Here is a 14,647-nt window from a genome sequence, read left to right as displayed (position 1 = left end):
TGTATTAGTATTACATATGCTAGGGGATACAAGTGCGTCTGCATGTGTGTGTGTTGGCGTGTCCTGATCCCCCCACCATTCCCCGATGTCTCCCAACCTCCCTTCATCCTTCTCGTGCCTCCTCCTCCTCCTCCACTGTCTTGTGTGTGTTCCCTAGACTCTCCTTTTCTCCCCCTCCTCACACTTTCTCTCTCCTCCCTTCAGACCCCCCCCTCTCTCTGTCCATTTCTCCCCCCCCCCCCTCTCTCTCTCTCTCTCTCTCTCTCTCTCTCTCTCTCTCTCTCTCCTCCATTCAGACCCCCTCCCTCTCTCTCTGTCCCCTTCTCCCCCTCTCTTTCTCTCTCTCTTCTCCGTCCCTCACTACTGTCTGTCCTCGCTCTTTCTCTGTTCTCTGTCTGGTACTCTTCTGGCTGTGTGAAAACGGCCTCATAGATCTACCAATAATGTTATGCAAATAATGGCAGCATTTAGCAGACACTTTTATCCAAAGTGACCAAGTCTGGGGGGGATTTGAAACGGTGACCTCTTGGTCTGCAGCCAAGTGCTCTAAGCACGGAGAGAACCCCCCCATGAGGGTCAAGCTGCTCCTTAGCTGTTGAAAAGCAAATTCAGAATGTGTACACAGAAATAGTGTGTCTGCATGTGTGTGTGTGTGTGCCATTTATCTTTTAGACTGGTTTCCCTCTACAGAGAGATGTCATGTAGTGAAAAAGACAGGGACACGAGAAACTGTATCTATATGTACGTTTTTCTATTTGAGTAAAGATCAAATATAAATATTTGAGTTAGTCCCCAAGCACCCATAGGATCAACTAACATGCTAGACAGTTGTATTATTATGGGATGCCTGTATGGTCCTTGTGTCAGAGAAAGAAGACTTAGGGTGTGTGTCCTGCCTGTGTCCTCTGACTTATCCTGAGGTTACATATTTGGTCAGTGAGTAAACGGCATGTACTTCCATGTGTTAGATATTCTATGTGTGTACACACGTGAGCTTGTGTGTGTTTGTTGAGGCAACGTGGGTGTGAAAGGAATATTCAGAAAAGTAGTCTGGCCATGTGAAAATGCTGAAAATACTCCTCGTTTGTGTTTGTACATCAGTGTGAGCGGCACAGACAGAAAATGTGTAATTGTACGGGTCAACGAGAAATCGATTCATATCTATATCTCTTAAATCTATGCGCGTGTGCGTTTGGTCTGTCCAGAACTGACTGGTCAGGTGATCTCGTCTGAGCAGAAGTGGGACGGGCCAGGTGATGGCCTGGTGTGGAAGGTCACAGAGATCTGTTCCTTCCCACTTCCTCTGTGACTCTACCCAGCTGTGCAGCACCCATCAGAACCCGGAACTATTGGAACCAGGAGGTCAGGCTCCTCATCCAGCCAAGATGTAAGAAGAGGGGAATTGAAGTGGGGCAAGGAGGGAAGGATAAAGGAGCAGAGAGAGACAATGGGATAGAAGAGAAGGGAAAAAGGGATTTGACATTGAAGGGAAATACAGGATAAGGGGCAACATTGCCCTCTACTGGTCACCAATTATACACACAGACACAAATTTGCTGCGAGCAGAAAGAGGCGATGACGGTCAGCAGGACGGGTGAAAGCGCGAGGACAGAAACGCCATGGGAGGATCCATGGAGGGGGAGATGGGCGAAGGAGAGCACAGGCCGCGGGAGAGAGCTGTTGACCCCCTCTGGACGCAGTAAGACATCAGTAAGAACGCGAACACATCATGGCTCAAAGTCTTCTGTGTCTCTGTTTGATTATTTCTCTCTGGTCAGTTTAAACAGATGACTGCACAAACAGGGGTTTTCAAAGGGACGCGTGCACACACACACGCACACTCTATACACCCACGACACACTAGAGTCAAGTACCAAACAGTAAGTCAGGACAGAGACTCAGAGAAAGCAACACAGTCAGATCAGCTTTCTCTACTGTTTTATTGAGTTTCTGTGTAGGATAGTCTGACTGTGACTATGTTTGACTGTGAAAAGCTGGGTAGGTCAGCTGTATGTCTTGTATGTGTGTGGTTTATCTTTGTAGACTCCTTCAGTTGGCCTGCAGGAATTCTCCTTCTCCTGTACAGTACAAACACAAATTAAACAACAATTAATAATCTTTCCGGTAGGAACAGTTTCTTCCTTCTGTGTCTCTATTTGTTTGTGTGTGTGTGTGTGTGTGTGTTGAGCTGTGTGTGTGTGTGTGACTCTCACCGTCCTTCACCACCCCACAGTATTCCTCACACTCAGCCTTGCTGTAGAACTTGTTGCTGTTCCCCTGGCAGTAGCCCTGCTTGTAGGGGAGGCAGAGGCCCCTGGAGGAGTCAAAGGCCCAGACTGGGGGCTGGCCGGAGCAGGGGCTGGCAGCCATGGGCAGCCTGCAAGATGCTGGGGGGGCGGTTAGACAGAATTACAGTGAGGCATGTAGCAGATAGTCAGGTAGGCAGGCAGAATGACATACATGGAGACAGACAGACAGACAGACAGACAGACACACAGACAGACAGACAGACAGACACACAGACAGACCCTCAGTGCGGCAGCTCTGTAGACATTCTCTCTCAGACAGGAAGTTGTTCTGGTTGCCAGCGCAGCCTCCATAGCTGAAGGACTGGCAGCTCATGGAGGTGGAGTTATAGAAGTAGCGCTGCAGGATCCCAAAGCACGGCCCGCCATCCGGCGGCAGAATACACGCCTCTGAAAGGGTCAGATTCACATTGAGAGTCAGACAGAGAGAGTCTGATGGAGAATTAGATAGAGAATCAGGGAGTGAGTCAGAGAAAGGCAGATAACTCAAAGAGAGAGCTGGAGAGAGAGCCAGAGCATGTTAAAGAGAGTCAGATGGAGAGTCAGATGGAGAGTCAAATTCAGATTGAGGATAAGATGCTAGAGTGATATAGTGCTTGTCTGGCCCCTCACCTGTGCTCCTGAAGAAGGACGTGTCATCCCCAGAGCCCTGCTCCTCGGCAGCGAGCACAGGTAAGACAACATTCCTCCTCTTCCTGCTCACTGACTCTACTGGTACAGCTGCTGGTTCCACTGGTGTACATTCTCCTGGTTTGCGCAAAGGAAAACGACACAAAAAGTGACTTTGACTCTTTGTCAGAGGGCGTGTGTGTGTGTGTGTGTGAGAAAGAGAGAGAAATGTACCTTTGTCCTTTTTAATGATGACCTTTGCAGTATCCAGGCCCATGGTTGCCGTGACCCTGTGGAACTCTGCCATTCCAGTCTCATCTGCCGTCATAGTTCGGCCTAAAAGGGGCAGTGTTTCACTTCAGAACAGGACATCCACAGCTCTGAATGAATACAGCCCTTCATACCTTCCATCTCTCTTCTGGGCTACCACTTGTGGGCGGGTGAAAACCTGGGCACCTCTGCACCTCTGTCTGTACAACTGTACTGATGTCAGATCAGTGATTTCTCTTATGTTAAAAGGATTAAGGAGACTGTAGATTGAAACTCTCCAGTCTGTGTTGTGTCATATGGGAAATGGTTGACACCAAGAGACTCACAGTAGAGTTTTACGCTGGTGATTTTGTTTTGGTCTGCCTTCTCCTTGGACGTTACGACGATGGCATACTGGTCATAGTCGGTGTGGAGCACGTAGGCATCTACGTCAACCCCCCACTCTGAGGAGGGAAGGAGGGGAGGAGGGGAGGGGAGGAGGGGAGGGATGGAGGGGAGGAGGGGAGGGGGGAGGAGGGGAGGAGGGGAGGGGAGGGGGGAGGGGGGAGGGAAGGAGGGGAGGGGAGGGGAGGAGGGGAGGAGGGGAGGAGGGGAGGAGGGGAGGGGAGGGAAGGGATGGAGGGGAGGGGAGGGGAGGGGAGGAGGGAAGGAGGGGAGGAAGGGAGGAGGGGAGGGGAGGAGGGGAGGAGGGGAGGGGAGGAGGGGAGGGGGGAGGGGAGGAGGGGAAAGCCACAGAGGGAGCAAAAAGGAGTAGAGACCAACTTGTTGTTCATTTTTGTATTTACTGTGAGAAAGAAAGAAGTGAGACAGGAGAGATAAAGTAGAGGAAGACAAGAGGAAGGGGACTCACTGGCAATATGATAGGTGAATCTTCCAGGTGTGTCACTTAGCTCATACTCCCCTGATGTCTGCTTGCATTCCTCATGTCTGAACACATGTAAACACAGGTTTCCTTGAATCCACTGTGTGTTATTAAAGCGTGTGAATGCGTGCATCTTTGTCATTGCCTAGAGAACAGTATTATGCACATCTGCAGAAACGTGTGTGTATCTATGTGTATTTCTATGATTGTGAATACGTGTCTGAATTGACGTTGAAGTGCGTGTGCATGTGTGTATGTTGGCATCTCTGGAGAGATGAAGCCCCCCCCCCCCCCGGTGTTTTCAGTAACAGAGACTTTCAGCCGTTTCCCTTCTCCCCCCCTGCGGCTAACGACGGCTGCGACTCGTCCGCCAGTCAGCTTACCCCTCCACAAAAGCTGCTGTCTGAAGGCGTCACCTTTCGTCAAATCAAAAGCACGGCAGTGCCATTCCCTTCCTGCCTTGGAGTCTGCTGCGTTGTATGTCACAGTGCCTGTATGTGTTCACTTGTGGGTGCGTGTGCACCTGAGCGTGTTACCTGTATGATGTCCGTGTCGTTTTGACCTTGCCTGGGTCGTCGGCCTTCTCCAGCTCCAGGCTGCCGACGGCCATCTCCCCCGTTTTATGTTTCGTCCATGGGCAGTTGGTTGCTGTGGCAACATCATGCCACTTCCCCATAAACTATAAGGAGGGGGAGAAAAACAATGTGCGGTAGAGATGGGGGGTTGATGGGGAGTGAATGGTTTGGGACCAAGCTCCTTCCCCCGACTCCTCAGCTTGAAGCAAAGGCTCAGATGGAGCTTGGTGGTATTGCATCATTTCATCATTAATCATTTATTCTATTAACTCAAAATATCCAGAACTATGTTTCCCAACCAATTTATGTTCTCATACCTGGCTCAAAGTAATCACTTCTTCATAAAGTAATTTTATCTGCAGAACAATTCATTTGAAATAAATATTGGGGAAGATATGGGGAAACTAGCGCCCCATTTGTTTGCTCCCGTCAAAGATGACATTGATCAATTATTAAGCCAGGAAATCGGCAAGCCACTCTTTCTTTGCCATAGAAACTAACAGGGCACCATTCAGGCATTCAGCATTCAGACACAGATGTATAATATATTGTACAGATCCAACATAGTCCAAAATCAGCTTTATGTTTCAATGTCTCTGAACAACAACAACAAAGAGAATCTAGACTTGGACATCAGCTCATTAACATACTGTTAAGAGACAGTACAAAGACAGAGGTAGGAAGGGGGAAGGGAGAGTGGAAGCAAGGTGGAGAGAGAGAATGAATGAATCCAAAAGACAGACAAATAAGGAGAAATGGAGAATAAGGAAATGGAGAGCGAGGGGACCTCGGGGCGTACCCTGTCCAGGTTGAAGTTCTCCTGAGTGGTGTAGAGAGGATTGGAGGATAGGGGGACTCCCTGGAGGACCCCCACCAGACCCAGCAAGACCACGACCACTGCTCCCTGACGCATCCTGTCTGTCTGTTGGCAGTCGACTTAATGTCCGTCTTCATCTCTGGGGGAGAACAACACACAAACACACACATACACACACACAGCCTAATGCAATCTCTGGGCACACGCACACACATCTGTGAGAACACAAACATGTCATGTTTCAAAGTTCACCGTTTCTTTTGTTTATCTTGTCTGTTTGTTTCCTTCTGGTCAGTTCAAACAGATGAGCCCATCAACAGGAGCCATCAAGGGCACGCACTCACACACACGCACTCACACTCACACACACTCACATACACACACACTCACATACACACACGCATACTCACACACACACACACACACACAAACACACACACACAGAATAAACACACACAACAACCCCCCTACATGAACACTTACACAAACACACACACTAAAGTACTAAAACAATAAGGTTGAAACAAAGCTTCACAGACAACAACACAATCAGATCAGCTTTCTCTACTGTTTTATTGAGTTTCTGTGTAGGATAGTCTGACTGTGACTATGTTTGACTACGACAAGCTGCATAGGTCAGCTGTATATCTTATGTGTGTCTTTGTAGACTCCTTCAGTTGGCACGCAGGAATTCTCCTTCTTCTCCTGTACAGTACAAACACACAAATTACAATGAATCTTTCCTGTAGGATCACAGTTTCTTCCCTCTGTGTCTCCATTTGTTTGTGTGTATCTCAATATGTGTGTGTTGAGCTGTGTGTGTGTGTGTGTGTGTGTGTGTGACTCTCACCGTCCTCCACCACCCCACAGTATTCCTCACACTCAGCCTTGCTGTAGAACTTGTTGCTGTTCCCCTGGCAGTAGCCCTGCTTGTAGGGGAGGCAGAGGCCCCTGGAGGAGTCAAAGGCCCAGACTGGGGGCTGGCCGGAGCAGGGGCTGGCAGCCATGGGCAGCCTGCAAGATGCTGGGGGGGCGGTTAGACAGAATTACAGTGAGGCATGTAGCAGATAGTCAGGTAGGCAGGCAGAATGACATACATGGAGACAGACAGACAGACAGACACACAGACAGACACACAGACAGACCCTCAGTGCGGCAGCTCTGTAGACATTCTCTCTCAGACAGGAAGTTGTTCTGGTTGCCAGCGCAGCCTCCATAGCTGAAGGACTGGCAGCTCATGGAGGTGGAGTTATAGAAGTAGCGCTGCAGGATCCCAAAGCACGGCCCGCCATCCGGCGGCAGAATACACGCCTCTGAAAGGGTCAGATTCACATTGAGAGTCAGACAGAGAGAGTCATAGAGAGAGTCATAGAGTCAAATGGTAAGTCAGGTGGAGAGTCAAATGATTCATAGTCATTCTCAGTTAGAGATTCAGATAATGTGGTTTGTGGTATTGCATCTAACCTGTGCTCCTGAAGAAGGACTTGTCCACACAGGTAACCACAGGCATGACCATGTGTCTCCTGTTCCTCTTTCCTGGTTTATCTTCTGCTGGTTTAGTTGGTTTCTCTTTTGACGACTTTCCTGGTTTATCTTCTGCTGGTTTAGTTGGTTTCTCTTTTGACGACTTTCCTGGTTTATCTTCTGCTGGTTTAGTAGGTTTCTCTTTTGATGACGTTTCTGGTATATCTTCTGCTGGTTTAGTTGTTTTCTCTTTTGACGATTTTCCTGGTTTATCTTCTGCTGGTTTAGTTGGTTTCTCTTTTGACGATGTTCCAGGTTTACCTTCTGCTGGTTCAGTAGGTTTCTCTTTTGACGACTTTCCTGGTTTACCTTCTGATGACTTTCCTGGTTTATCTTCTGCTGGTTTAGTTGGTTTCTCTTTTGACGACTTTCCTGGTTTATCTTCTGCTGGTTCAGTAGGTTTCTCTTTTGATGCATTTTCTGGTTTATCTTCTGCTGGTTTAGTTGGTTTCTCTTTTGACGACTTTACTGGTTTACCTTCTGATGACTTTCCTGGTTTATCTTCTGCTGGTTTAGTTGGTTTCTCTTTTGACGACTTTACTGGTTTACCTTCTGATGACTTTCCTGGTTTATCTTCTGCTGGTTTAGTTGGTTTCTCTTTTGACGACTTTACTGGTTTACCTTCTGATGACTTTCCTGGTTTATCTTCTGCTGGTTTAGTTGGTTTCTCTTTTGACGACTTTACTGGTTTACCTTCTGATGACTTTCCTGGTTTATCTTCTGCTGGTCTAGTTGGTTTCTCTTTTGACGACTTTCCTGGTTTATCTTCTGCTGGTTCAGTAGGTTTCTCTTTTGATGCATTTTCTGGTTTATCTTTTGCTGGTTTAGTTGGTTTCTCTTTTGACGACTTTACTGGTTTACCTTCTGATGACTTTCCTGGTTTATCTTCTGCTGGTTTAGTTGGTTTCTCTTTTGACGACTTTACTGGTTTACCTTCTGATGACTTTCCTGGTTTATCTTCTGCTGGTTTAGTTGGTTTCTCTTTTGACGACTTTCCTGGTTTATCTTCTGCTGATTTAGTTGGTTTCTCTTTTGACGACTTTCCTGGTTTATCTTCTGATGATTTTCCTGGTTGACACTTTCCTGGTTTGCAGATGGAAAAAACAAAACACTAAATTCGAACATAACTAAATACTATTCTTCTGTGGGAGTGTGTGCGTTTGTGTGTGTGAAAAGGCCATACCTTTGTCTTTTTTGATAATGACCATTTCAACATCCAAGTTTAGCTCTCTCAGGAACCTATAAAACTCCTCAGTCAAAGTCTGGGCAACCTGAATGGTTCGACCTGAGGAGGTTAGAGTTTTATGTAAGTCCAACACTATCACAGTTCTACGTCAATCCATCACTTTATGTCTTCTATCTCTTTTCAACTTATCATCTGATCCAAGACACTGAATGGATGAAACTCTTTACCTCTGTCTATACAACAGTACTGATGTCAGATCAGTGATTTCTCTGTTGTGCAAAGGATGGCAGAGGAGACTCTTGTGTATTGAAACTCTCTAGTCAGTCATTGTGATATGCTGTTGTGTTATATACTGTCGACACTGACAGACTCACTGTAGAGTTTCATAGTGGTGACTCTTTTGCCTGTGGCCCTCTCGGTGGATGTGTGGAGGACGATGGCATACTGGTCATAGTCGGTGTGAAGCAAGTTGACTTCCACATCAGCTCCCCACTCTGAGGAAAGGAGATGTAGGGTAAGGAGAAGAGTATAGAGGGTAGAGGAGAAGGAGGACAGAGGAGAAGGTGAGTCAAACATGCAAAGATGATCTTATTTGCCATAAGAAATAAAGGAAAGAAAAAGGAGAGAAAAGAAAATGGGGAAAGGAGACAGAGTAGTCTACTTTATTTAAGTAAAGGAGACAAGAGGAAGGGGACTCACTGGGTACATGGTAGGTGAATCTTCCAGGTGTGTTGCTGAGCTCATATTCCCCTACTGTCTGCTTGCATTTCCCTTGTCTGAACACACGCAAACACGCAAGTTTGATCAAAGCATTTTTTTTGGTCTGGAAAGTGTGTGTATGCGTTGGCCTGGGTATTTGTGTATTATCTTCCTGTGTTTGAATAGCCATGTCTGTGTACCTATTTTATGTTCATTTGAGTTGTGGTACCACCAAAGCACAGGCCTCGTCAGCACCATGGACAGCGCCACTGGCATGACAGAGGTCAGGTGATCCATTGTAAATCCATAGTTGGGTTCAAGACAGGATTTGGGGGTATGTACGACGCAGTGAGAGACGGACGGCAGCTAGTTAATGTAAAACTTGTTGACCTATTTACTCTACGGCAGAGACAACAGAGCTGAACCGAGGCAAATGACCCAGAGGACCCTCGACCGAGGAAGACCCTTAGTTCAAGTTTTGGAATGACCCCTGCCCAAACTGACATGATAATGTAGAACGCTGCAAATAAATGCTTAACATTAAAATACTATTTCACACTGAATGCCTGTGTCTTAAGCATCCATTTACCTGCGATTTTGTGCTTTTATGTGTATTCTTACTGCATAAGTATATTCAGCCAAAGTTTTCCACCTGTCTGCATCACCAATCATGTCAGGAGGAGGAGTAACCTCACTGAATTGATCCACCCAAAGTTTGTTCTATTTTCTCTATTGAGTTTTCCAGGGAGTTTTTCCTTGACTTCCTTTAGGCTTCAGGTTCAAGGCTAATCAATGGGCATCTGTGAAGCCCTCGTTGACATTGCTTGTAAATAGACTTAAGACTTAAATTTCATTGGATGTGAGCATGTGTGTGTTTGTGCTGGCGGGGGTGTGAGCATGTCACCTCCATATCATCCGTGTGGTGCTGACCTTGCCGGGCCTGTCAGGCCTCCTCAGCTCCAGGCTGCTTATGGCCACCACCCCTTTCACTTGTTTAATCAAGGGGCAGTCGCTCGCTACGGCAACGTCATACCACTTCCCCATAAACTGGGGGAGGGACAGACAGAAGGGAGGGAAGAATGGGGGAGACAGAGCAGTAGAGGTGGAGGGGTAGGAGATTGGGGAAGGCAGGAGGCGGTGAGAAAGGGGAGAGAGAGGGGCAGTTAGGAGGGAGGGGAGTGAGGGGTGAAATAATGCAAACATGTCAATACAAAGTATTCACTTACATATCAATGAGATGACCAGTGGTAAAAATAAACGTAAAATGAAAGAGAGAGACGGGAAGAGAAAACTAGACAGAGAACAAGAATGACAGAGCATTCAGGTATGAGATGTAATACAGTGTACAGATTAAAACATAGACTACCCTTCACTTTCCAAAGCTGAACCACAACAACAGCAAATAGTACCCACACATTTTATCAGCATGGACACCAACTCAGTATACATACAAGATGTTAGTCTGACAGACAGGATGAAGATAGGGGTATTAAAAATGCAGGAAATAGAGACGAAGAAACGGACAATGGAAGCAGAGAAGAAAGAGAAATGTGAATTAAAGAGTTAGAGGAACAGAGAATACAGAAAAAGGGTTAGGGTTAGGAGAATAAGGAAATCAAGAAGGGTTAGGAGAATAAGGAAATCAAGAATGAGGGGATCTCGGGGCATACCCTGTCCAGGTCGAAGTTCTGATTGGTGTAAAGAGGATTGCAGTCCAGGGGGACTCCCTGATGGACCCCCACCAGACCCAGCAAGACCACGACCACTGCTCCCTGACGCATCCTGTGTGTCTGTTCAGCAGTCGACTGGCGTATCAATAAGAAAGCAAATGTGTAATTGTTCAAGTTATCTTTTGTACAGATTGTATTTGTTTGTCTCTCTCTGGTCATCGTAGACAGATGACCCAACAAACAGGAGCCCTTAAGGGCAAGCACACTCTCTCACACAAGCACATGCACACACACACACCTTTATTTTTGTATGCTATTGAGGACAGACCATAAACTTCCATTCAAAATGGTGTTATCCCTGGCCCCTGACCCTCACCCTCCCCTTAACCCTTAAAGCAATTTCAACCCAAACAATAATTCGAGCCCTAACCCCCCTAAAACAAGCACTTGACATTATAGGCCCAAGAAATTGTCCCTGCAAGGTCACTGGTCCCTAAAAGAGTAGTTTAACAAGACCACACACACAAACACAGAATTGATCAGTGTGCTCTGACCTCAGTCTCAGATATAGATACGGAACACACATGAATCAGTGTTTGCATGTGCTCTGTTCTGCTTGCACTGTTTCAACACACACCCATCACACACATAACTGATCTGTGTTCTTTGACCTCTGATCTGTCCCATATAAAGATAGGGGTTACAAATGAAGCAGTGCTTGCATATACTCTGTTCTCTTTGTTCTATTTCAACACACACACACACACCACACACGCCCCCCCCCCCCCCCCCCCCCCCCGTAATCCTACCACACTCATGCACACAGAGACGACATTGCACCACAGTGTGTTGTTTATTTAGATCCCCGACAACTGCTCCCACAAAATGAACAACAGACAAGGCTGGTTTAATGTGATCATCAGGGGCCAGAACAAAGAAGTACAGCTTTGAGTGCTGTTAACATGGTTACACTTTCTGGTGTTCTCCATGGTTGCCAGAGCTTTATACAGTAAAGCATGTGGAAGTGCTGCAGTCACGTGCAGAAAAGCATGTGGAAGTGTTGTGGAAGTGTTGTGATCTATGCCGAAAGACGGGTAGCAAGGGTAGCAGAAGACGGGTTCCTGAATGTGGAGAAGAAGCAAAGAAACACGTTTAACTACTGTGATTGGTTGGAAGGAAATGTGTCTTTTATGACTCGATATATGACTATTTCTGTTTGGGAAGGGTTCCCCTGGGTTTTCATTGTGACAATTCAAATCAAACACACCCAAAGTCAGTTGTCCTCCGCTCAGGGTCTAACTCATGTAGCAACCAGAGTAGCTCACCTAGTCCCCTGAGGGAGGGCAGTTCTCTTCTGGAAACAGAGACATCATTAACAACATGAACTATGAACTATTTGAAACATGGAATCAGTTTTGTATTGTCAGACAGTTGCGTTTCAAAAAGTAGGACTGGATAGGTCTAGATCAGTGGTTCTTAACCCTGTCCTCAGTGAACCCATGTCCTGCATGTTTTAGATGTTTCTGGGCTCCAACACACCTGATTCAAATGAATGTTCGTTACCAGGCTTCTACAGAGCTAGATAATGACGCATTCATTTGAATCAGGTATGTTGGAGCAGGGAAACATCTAAAACATGCAGGACAGGGAGTCCCTGAGGACAGGGGCCCTGCGGACAGGGGGTCCATGAGGACAGGGAGTCCATGAGGACAGGGGGTCCCTGAGGACAGGGTTCTAGATGCTTCCAGATCACCTGCAAGTGGCGGCGTCAGGATGGCCTCCTGTGGAAAGCCTCGAGACAACGAAAAGTCTTTGAACTTCTGGATCACTTCAGGCTTCACCCTCTGAGAGCGACCTGCAATGTGACCACCACAAGGTTTGACATGGGGAACTGTCTTAGCTCGCTTTCTGCCATAGTCACCTGACTGTACTCTCTGGCCATCCACCCTTGCACCAGACTCACCATAGAGAGCCACCTGAGTGTACTCGCGCTCCATCTTCTTGTGTTTCAGGACCAGGGCGTACTCTGTGTAGTTGGTGTCCACCACGGTGATGTCCTTCACCTTGTTATGGCCTGGAGGAGAACAGGAAACAGTACTAACATTGATCAACAGAGAAAGGTCCCATTGAAAGATGAAGGCTCATCTCTCACTTCCATCACTCTTGTCCCTCCATCCCTCTCAACCCCCCCCTCAATTCTATCCCTATTTCTCCGGCTGTCATCAGACTCGGGAGTGCACTTGATTCGTCTCACTGGTAGTAATGTGACATACAGATCGTCACCGTTGTGCCAATGGAGAAGCGTTTGAGATGATGCATTTCAGCAGACTCACGTGTGCTGAAGTAGGTGAACCTGCCGGGCACGCTGCTCTTCTCATACGTGTACAGCATGCTGCGACACCCTGCAGGACTACACCCAAACCACATGGAATAGAATGAAAACGTCACACAGGTCTTTTATTTATTTTGAGCCGTTGAATGTACATGCTCAAGCCAATGAACAAGCGCTTATTTTCAAAGGAGAACATCAACGACATTCACGGGCCCGCCAATGATGATGACGACCCGCTCGGTCGGTAGAAACGTTTCAGACGACAGAGAGGAGATGCTCCGGACATGGAAGGATTGGAAGGCGTGACTGTATTGAATAATACCGTCACTTGGTTCCTTTTCACGTTCTTCCATCAGACAGTCCTTCTGACCCCTTTGTCTCATGTCTGTCCTTTGACCCCAAGGATTCCTGCTCAAGGTGTTTGCTACCTGCCACTCTCCTGTGACTCACTCTCAGACCCACAGTGCCAGTGTGTTGACTTACGTGACTTCCCACATGGTGAGGTTGACGTTCCCATTGGCATGGGGGGTAAGGATCCCCATTCCAACCCTCAGCTTGTCTCTGTAGGGGGCAAAGCCCTGAGAGTCATAGGCCAGACCCACACGGTACCACTTTCCTGCAAACTGGACACACACACACAAACACACACACACACACCCACACAAACACACACCCTCTATTGGCCAAGGGAAGTTGGCATGCCTGCTGTGTCCTGCCCTGTCTTGCTGCCCTATCCCTGCTGTCTTACGACCTTCGACCCCTCAGAAGTTCATCCTGTTCCAAGGCAACCCCCACACACATGTAAACAAAACACCCCCTCCACAGCAGAACACAGTGTTCCATTACACTGAGGGGGAGGAGGCGGGGGAGGCTGGCAGGCAACCAATAGGAAGGGGAGAGCAGACAAAAAACATCTAACTCTGACTACAGAAGCCCTCAATGAAAAGAAACAGCACCACAGATTTGAGATCAGTGTTGCCAGAGGTCAGAATAAGCTAAGCTGCCAAAGACAGCTGGGGCCTGATTCTGGATCAGTGCGAAAACGCTGCTGTATGATGATAATAAATGGCGTCTCACCTTCCGCAGGTCAAAATCTCTCTTAGGCTGAACGTTGGCACACACACCCACCCAACACAGCATCGCCGCGGCAACCGTCATCAAGGCCATTCTCATGGTAGCCAGGGAGAGATCTACACAGAAAGATAGAGGGAAGGAGAGAGTGGAGGACAGTAGGTATTCCTGTCTCGGGGTAAATTTGACTGGGAAAGAGGGAGAGAGGAAGGGAGGGAGTCAGAAAGATCCGCCTATTAACTGTTAGCCAATCATCTCCCAGGAAAAGAGAGAAGTTGTGGTGATTTGTTGATGAGAAAGAAATCATGATTCCAACTGTAGGATCTTGTTTGTATGGCATTTATGCATTTAGGCAGCGACTGACAACTGTTGCGAAACCCCTTCATTTTAGTTCAATCAAGGGGGTGGGTGGAATGACCAGAAAGCTGTTCTGATACTAACATTGGTCTTTGCTAAAACATACGATACAACTTTATTTGTAATTTATTTTGCGCATATATAGCACTGAGGCTATAACATACATCAACACCGCAAACACACATATAAGCAGACAGTACATCAGTGCTTGCATGCCTGATTGTCAACAAGCCATTCCTTAAGGCTGTGTTTGAATGTTTAGTATGTGTTTTGTGCGTATGTGCGATGGCTGAGCATTCCAAGTGTGTGCTGAATTTACAGAAAATGCTGATTTGCTAAAAGAGCTAGACCTATGTGAAATAATACAAT

The 14,647-nt window shown here is 47.1% G+C and overlaps 3 protein-coding genes and 1 long non-coding RNA gene across 10 annotated transcripts; 1 reads left to right on the top strand and 3 right to left on the bottom strand.

Moving 5' to 3' along the window:
• Nucleotides 1–1,921: 1,921 nt before the first annotated feature.
• LOC146236172 (protein AMBP-like) lies at nucleotides 1,922–5,591 on the bottom strand. 3 transcript variants are annotated; one of them, XM_084686709.1, is made up of 9 exons: nucleotides 5,422–5,566; nucleotides 4,584–4,726; nucleotides 4,036–4,112; nucleotides 3,512–3,628; nucleotides 3,150–3,251; nucleotides 2,919–3,053; nucleotides 2,529–2,804; nucleotides 2,214–2,387; nucleotides 1,922–2,078 (listed from the first exon to the last, which is right to left on the bottom strand). In XM_084686709.1, exons 1-9 carry the CDS (start codon nucleotides 5,533–5,535, stop codon nucleotides 2,050–2,052), a joined length of 1,167 nt encoding a protein of 388 aa, XP_084542835.1. In that variant the 5' UTR covers nucleotides 5,536–5,566; the 3' UTR covers nucleotides 1,922–2,049. The 3 variants fall into 3 exon arrangements, with proteins under 3 accessions (XP_084542835.1, XP_084542837.1, XP_084542836.1); XM_084686711.1 differs by having other exon boundaries at nucleotides 2,529–2,696; nucleotides 5,422–5,565; XM_084686710.1 differs by lacking the exon at nucleotides 4,036–4,112 and having other exon boundaries at nucleotides 2,529–2,696; nucleotides 5,422–5,591.
• Nucleotides 5,592–5,993: 402 nt separating this feature from the next.
• Nucleotides 5,994–10,644, bottom strand: LOC146236170 (uncharacterized). Of its 2 annotated transcripts, none has more exons than XM_084686707.1 (9): nucleotides 10,519–10,644; nucleotides 9,753–9,895; nucleotides 8,849–8,925; nucleotides 8,524–8,643; nucleotides 8,147–8,248; nucleotides 6,904–8,046; nucleotides 6,585–6,752; nucleotides 6,290–6,463; nucleotides 5,994–6,144 (listed from the first exon to the last, which is right to left on the bottom strand). In XM_084686707.1, exons 1-9 carry the CDS (start codon nucleotides 10,627–10,629, stop codon nucleotides 6,113–6,115), a joined length of 2,070 nt encoding a protein of 689 aa, XP_084542833.1. In that variant the 5' UTR covers nucleotides 10,630–10,644; the 3' UTR covers nucleotides 5,994–6,112. The 2 variants fall into 2 exon arrangements, with proteins under 2 accessions (XP_084542833.1, XP_084542834.1); XM_084686708.1 differs by having other exon boundaries at nucleotides 5,994–6,141.
• LOC146236171 (uncharacterized) lies at nucleotides 8,718–9,411 on the top strand. Its single transcript, XR_014740911.1, has 2 exons — nucleotides 8,718–9,131; nucleotides 9,257–9,411. It is a non-coding gene; the product is annotated as an uncharacterized LOC146236171 (long non-coding RNA).
• Nucleotides 10,645–11,352: 708 nt separating the features above from the next.
• Nucleotides 11,353–14,119, bottom strand: ptgdsa (prostaglandin D2 synthase a). 4 transcript variants are annotated; one of them, XR_014740886.1, is made up of 7 exons: nucleotides 13,928–14,119; nucleotides 13,334–13,473; nucleotides 12,852–12,928; nucleotides 12,482–12,592; nucleotides 12,272–12,373; nucleotides 11,786–11,869; nucleotides 11,353–11,639 (listed from the first exon to the last, which is right to left on the bottom strand). XR_014740886.1 is itself a non-coding variant. In XM_084686459.1 (7 exons), the coding sequence occupies exons 1-6, from the start codon at nucleotides 14,021–14,023 to the stop codon at nucleotides 11,844–11,846; spliced, it is 555 nt and encodes a 184-aa protein (XP_084542585.1). In that variant the 5' UTR covers nucleotides 14,024–14,119; the 3' UTR covers nucleotides 11,353–11,639. The 4 variants fall into 4 exon arrangements, 2 of the variants coding, with proteins under 2 accessions (XP_084542585.1, XP_084542586.1); XR_014740885.1 differs by having other exon boundaries at nucleotides 11,786–11,872; nucleotides 13,928–14,118; XM_084686459.1 differs by having other exon boundaries at nucleotides 11,844–11,872.
• Between the last annotated feature and the right edge of the window lie 528 nt (nucleotides 14,120–14,647).

This window comes from Hypomesus nipponensis, chromosome 22 (genome assembly GCF_054491055.1).
Source record: "Hypomesus nipponensis isolate SF chromosome 22, ASM5449105v1, whole genome shotgun sequence".
NCBI lineage: Eukaryota > Metazoa > Chordata > Actinopteri > Osmeriformes > Osmeridae > Hypomesus > Hypomesus nipponensis.
This window is presented reverse-complemented; position numbering and strand designations above follow the sequence as displayed.

Bases quoted from the DNA above. Each gene is read 5' to 3' on its own strand.
- LOC146236172 (XM_084686709.1), bottom strand. From the start codon at position 5,535: ATGCGTCAGGGAGCAGTGGTCGTGGTCTTGCTGGGTCTGGTGGGGGTC. The intron at 4,113-4,583 runs GTAACACGCTCA...ACATGTGTTCAG, and splicing joins ACGACACGGACATCATACAG to ACATGAGGAATGCAAGCAGA. The intron at 2,805-2,918 runs GTGAGGGGCCAG...CTCTCTCTCCAG, and splicing joins GTCCTTCTTCAGGAGCACAG to CTCTCTCTTTGAGTTATCTG.
- LOC146236170 (XM_084686707.1), bottom strand. From the start codon at position 10,629: ATGCGTCAGGGAGCAGTGGTCGTGGTCTTGCTGGGTCTGGTGGGGGTC. The intron at 8,644-8,848 runs GTGAGTCCCCTT...TCCTTTCCTCAG, and splicing joins ATTCACCTACCATGTACCCA to AGTGGGGAGCTGATGTGGAA. The intron at 8,047-8,146 runs GTATGGCCTTTT...TCTGCAAACCAG, and splicing joins CATTATCAAAAAAGACAAAG to GAAAGTGTCAACCAGGAAAA.
- ptgdsa (XM_084686459.1), bottom strand. From the start codon at position 14,023: ATGAGAATGGCCTTGATGACGGTTGCCGCGGCGATGCTGTGTTGGGTG. The intron at 12,929-13,333 runs GTAAGTCAACAC...GTTTGGGTGTAG, and splicing joins CTCACCATGTGGGAAGTCAC to TCCTGCAGGGTGTCGCAGCA. The intron at 11,873-12,271 runs GTGATCTGGAAG...CTCTGTTTCCAG, and splicing joins CCTGACGCCGCCACTTGCAG to AAGAGAACTGCCCTCCCTCA.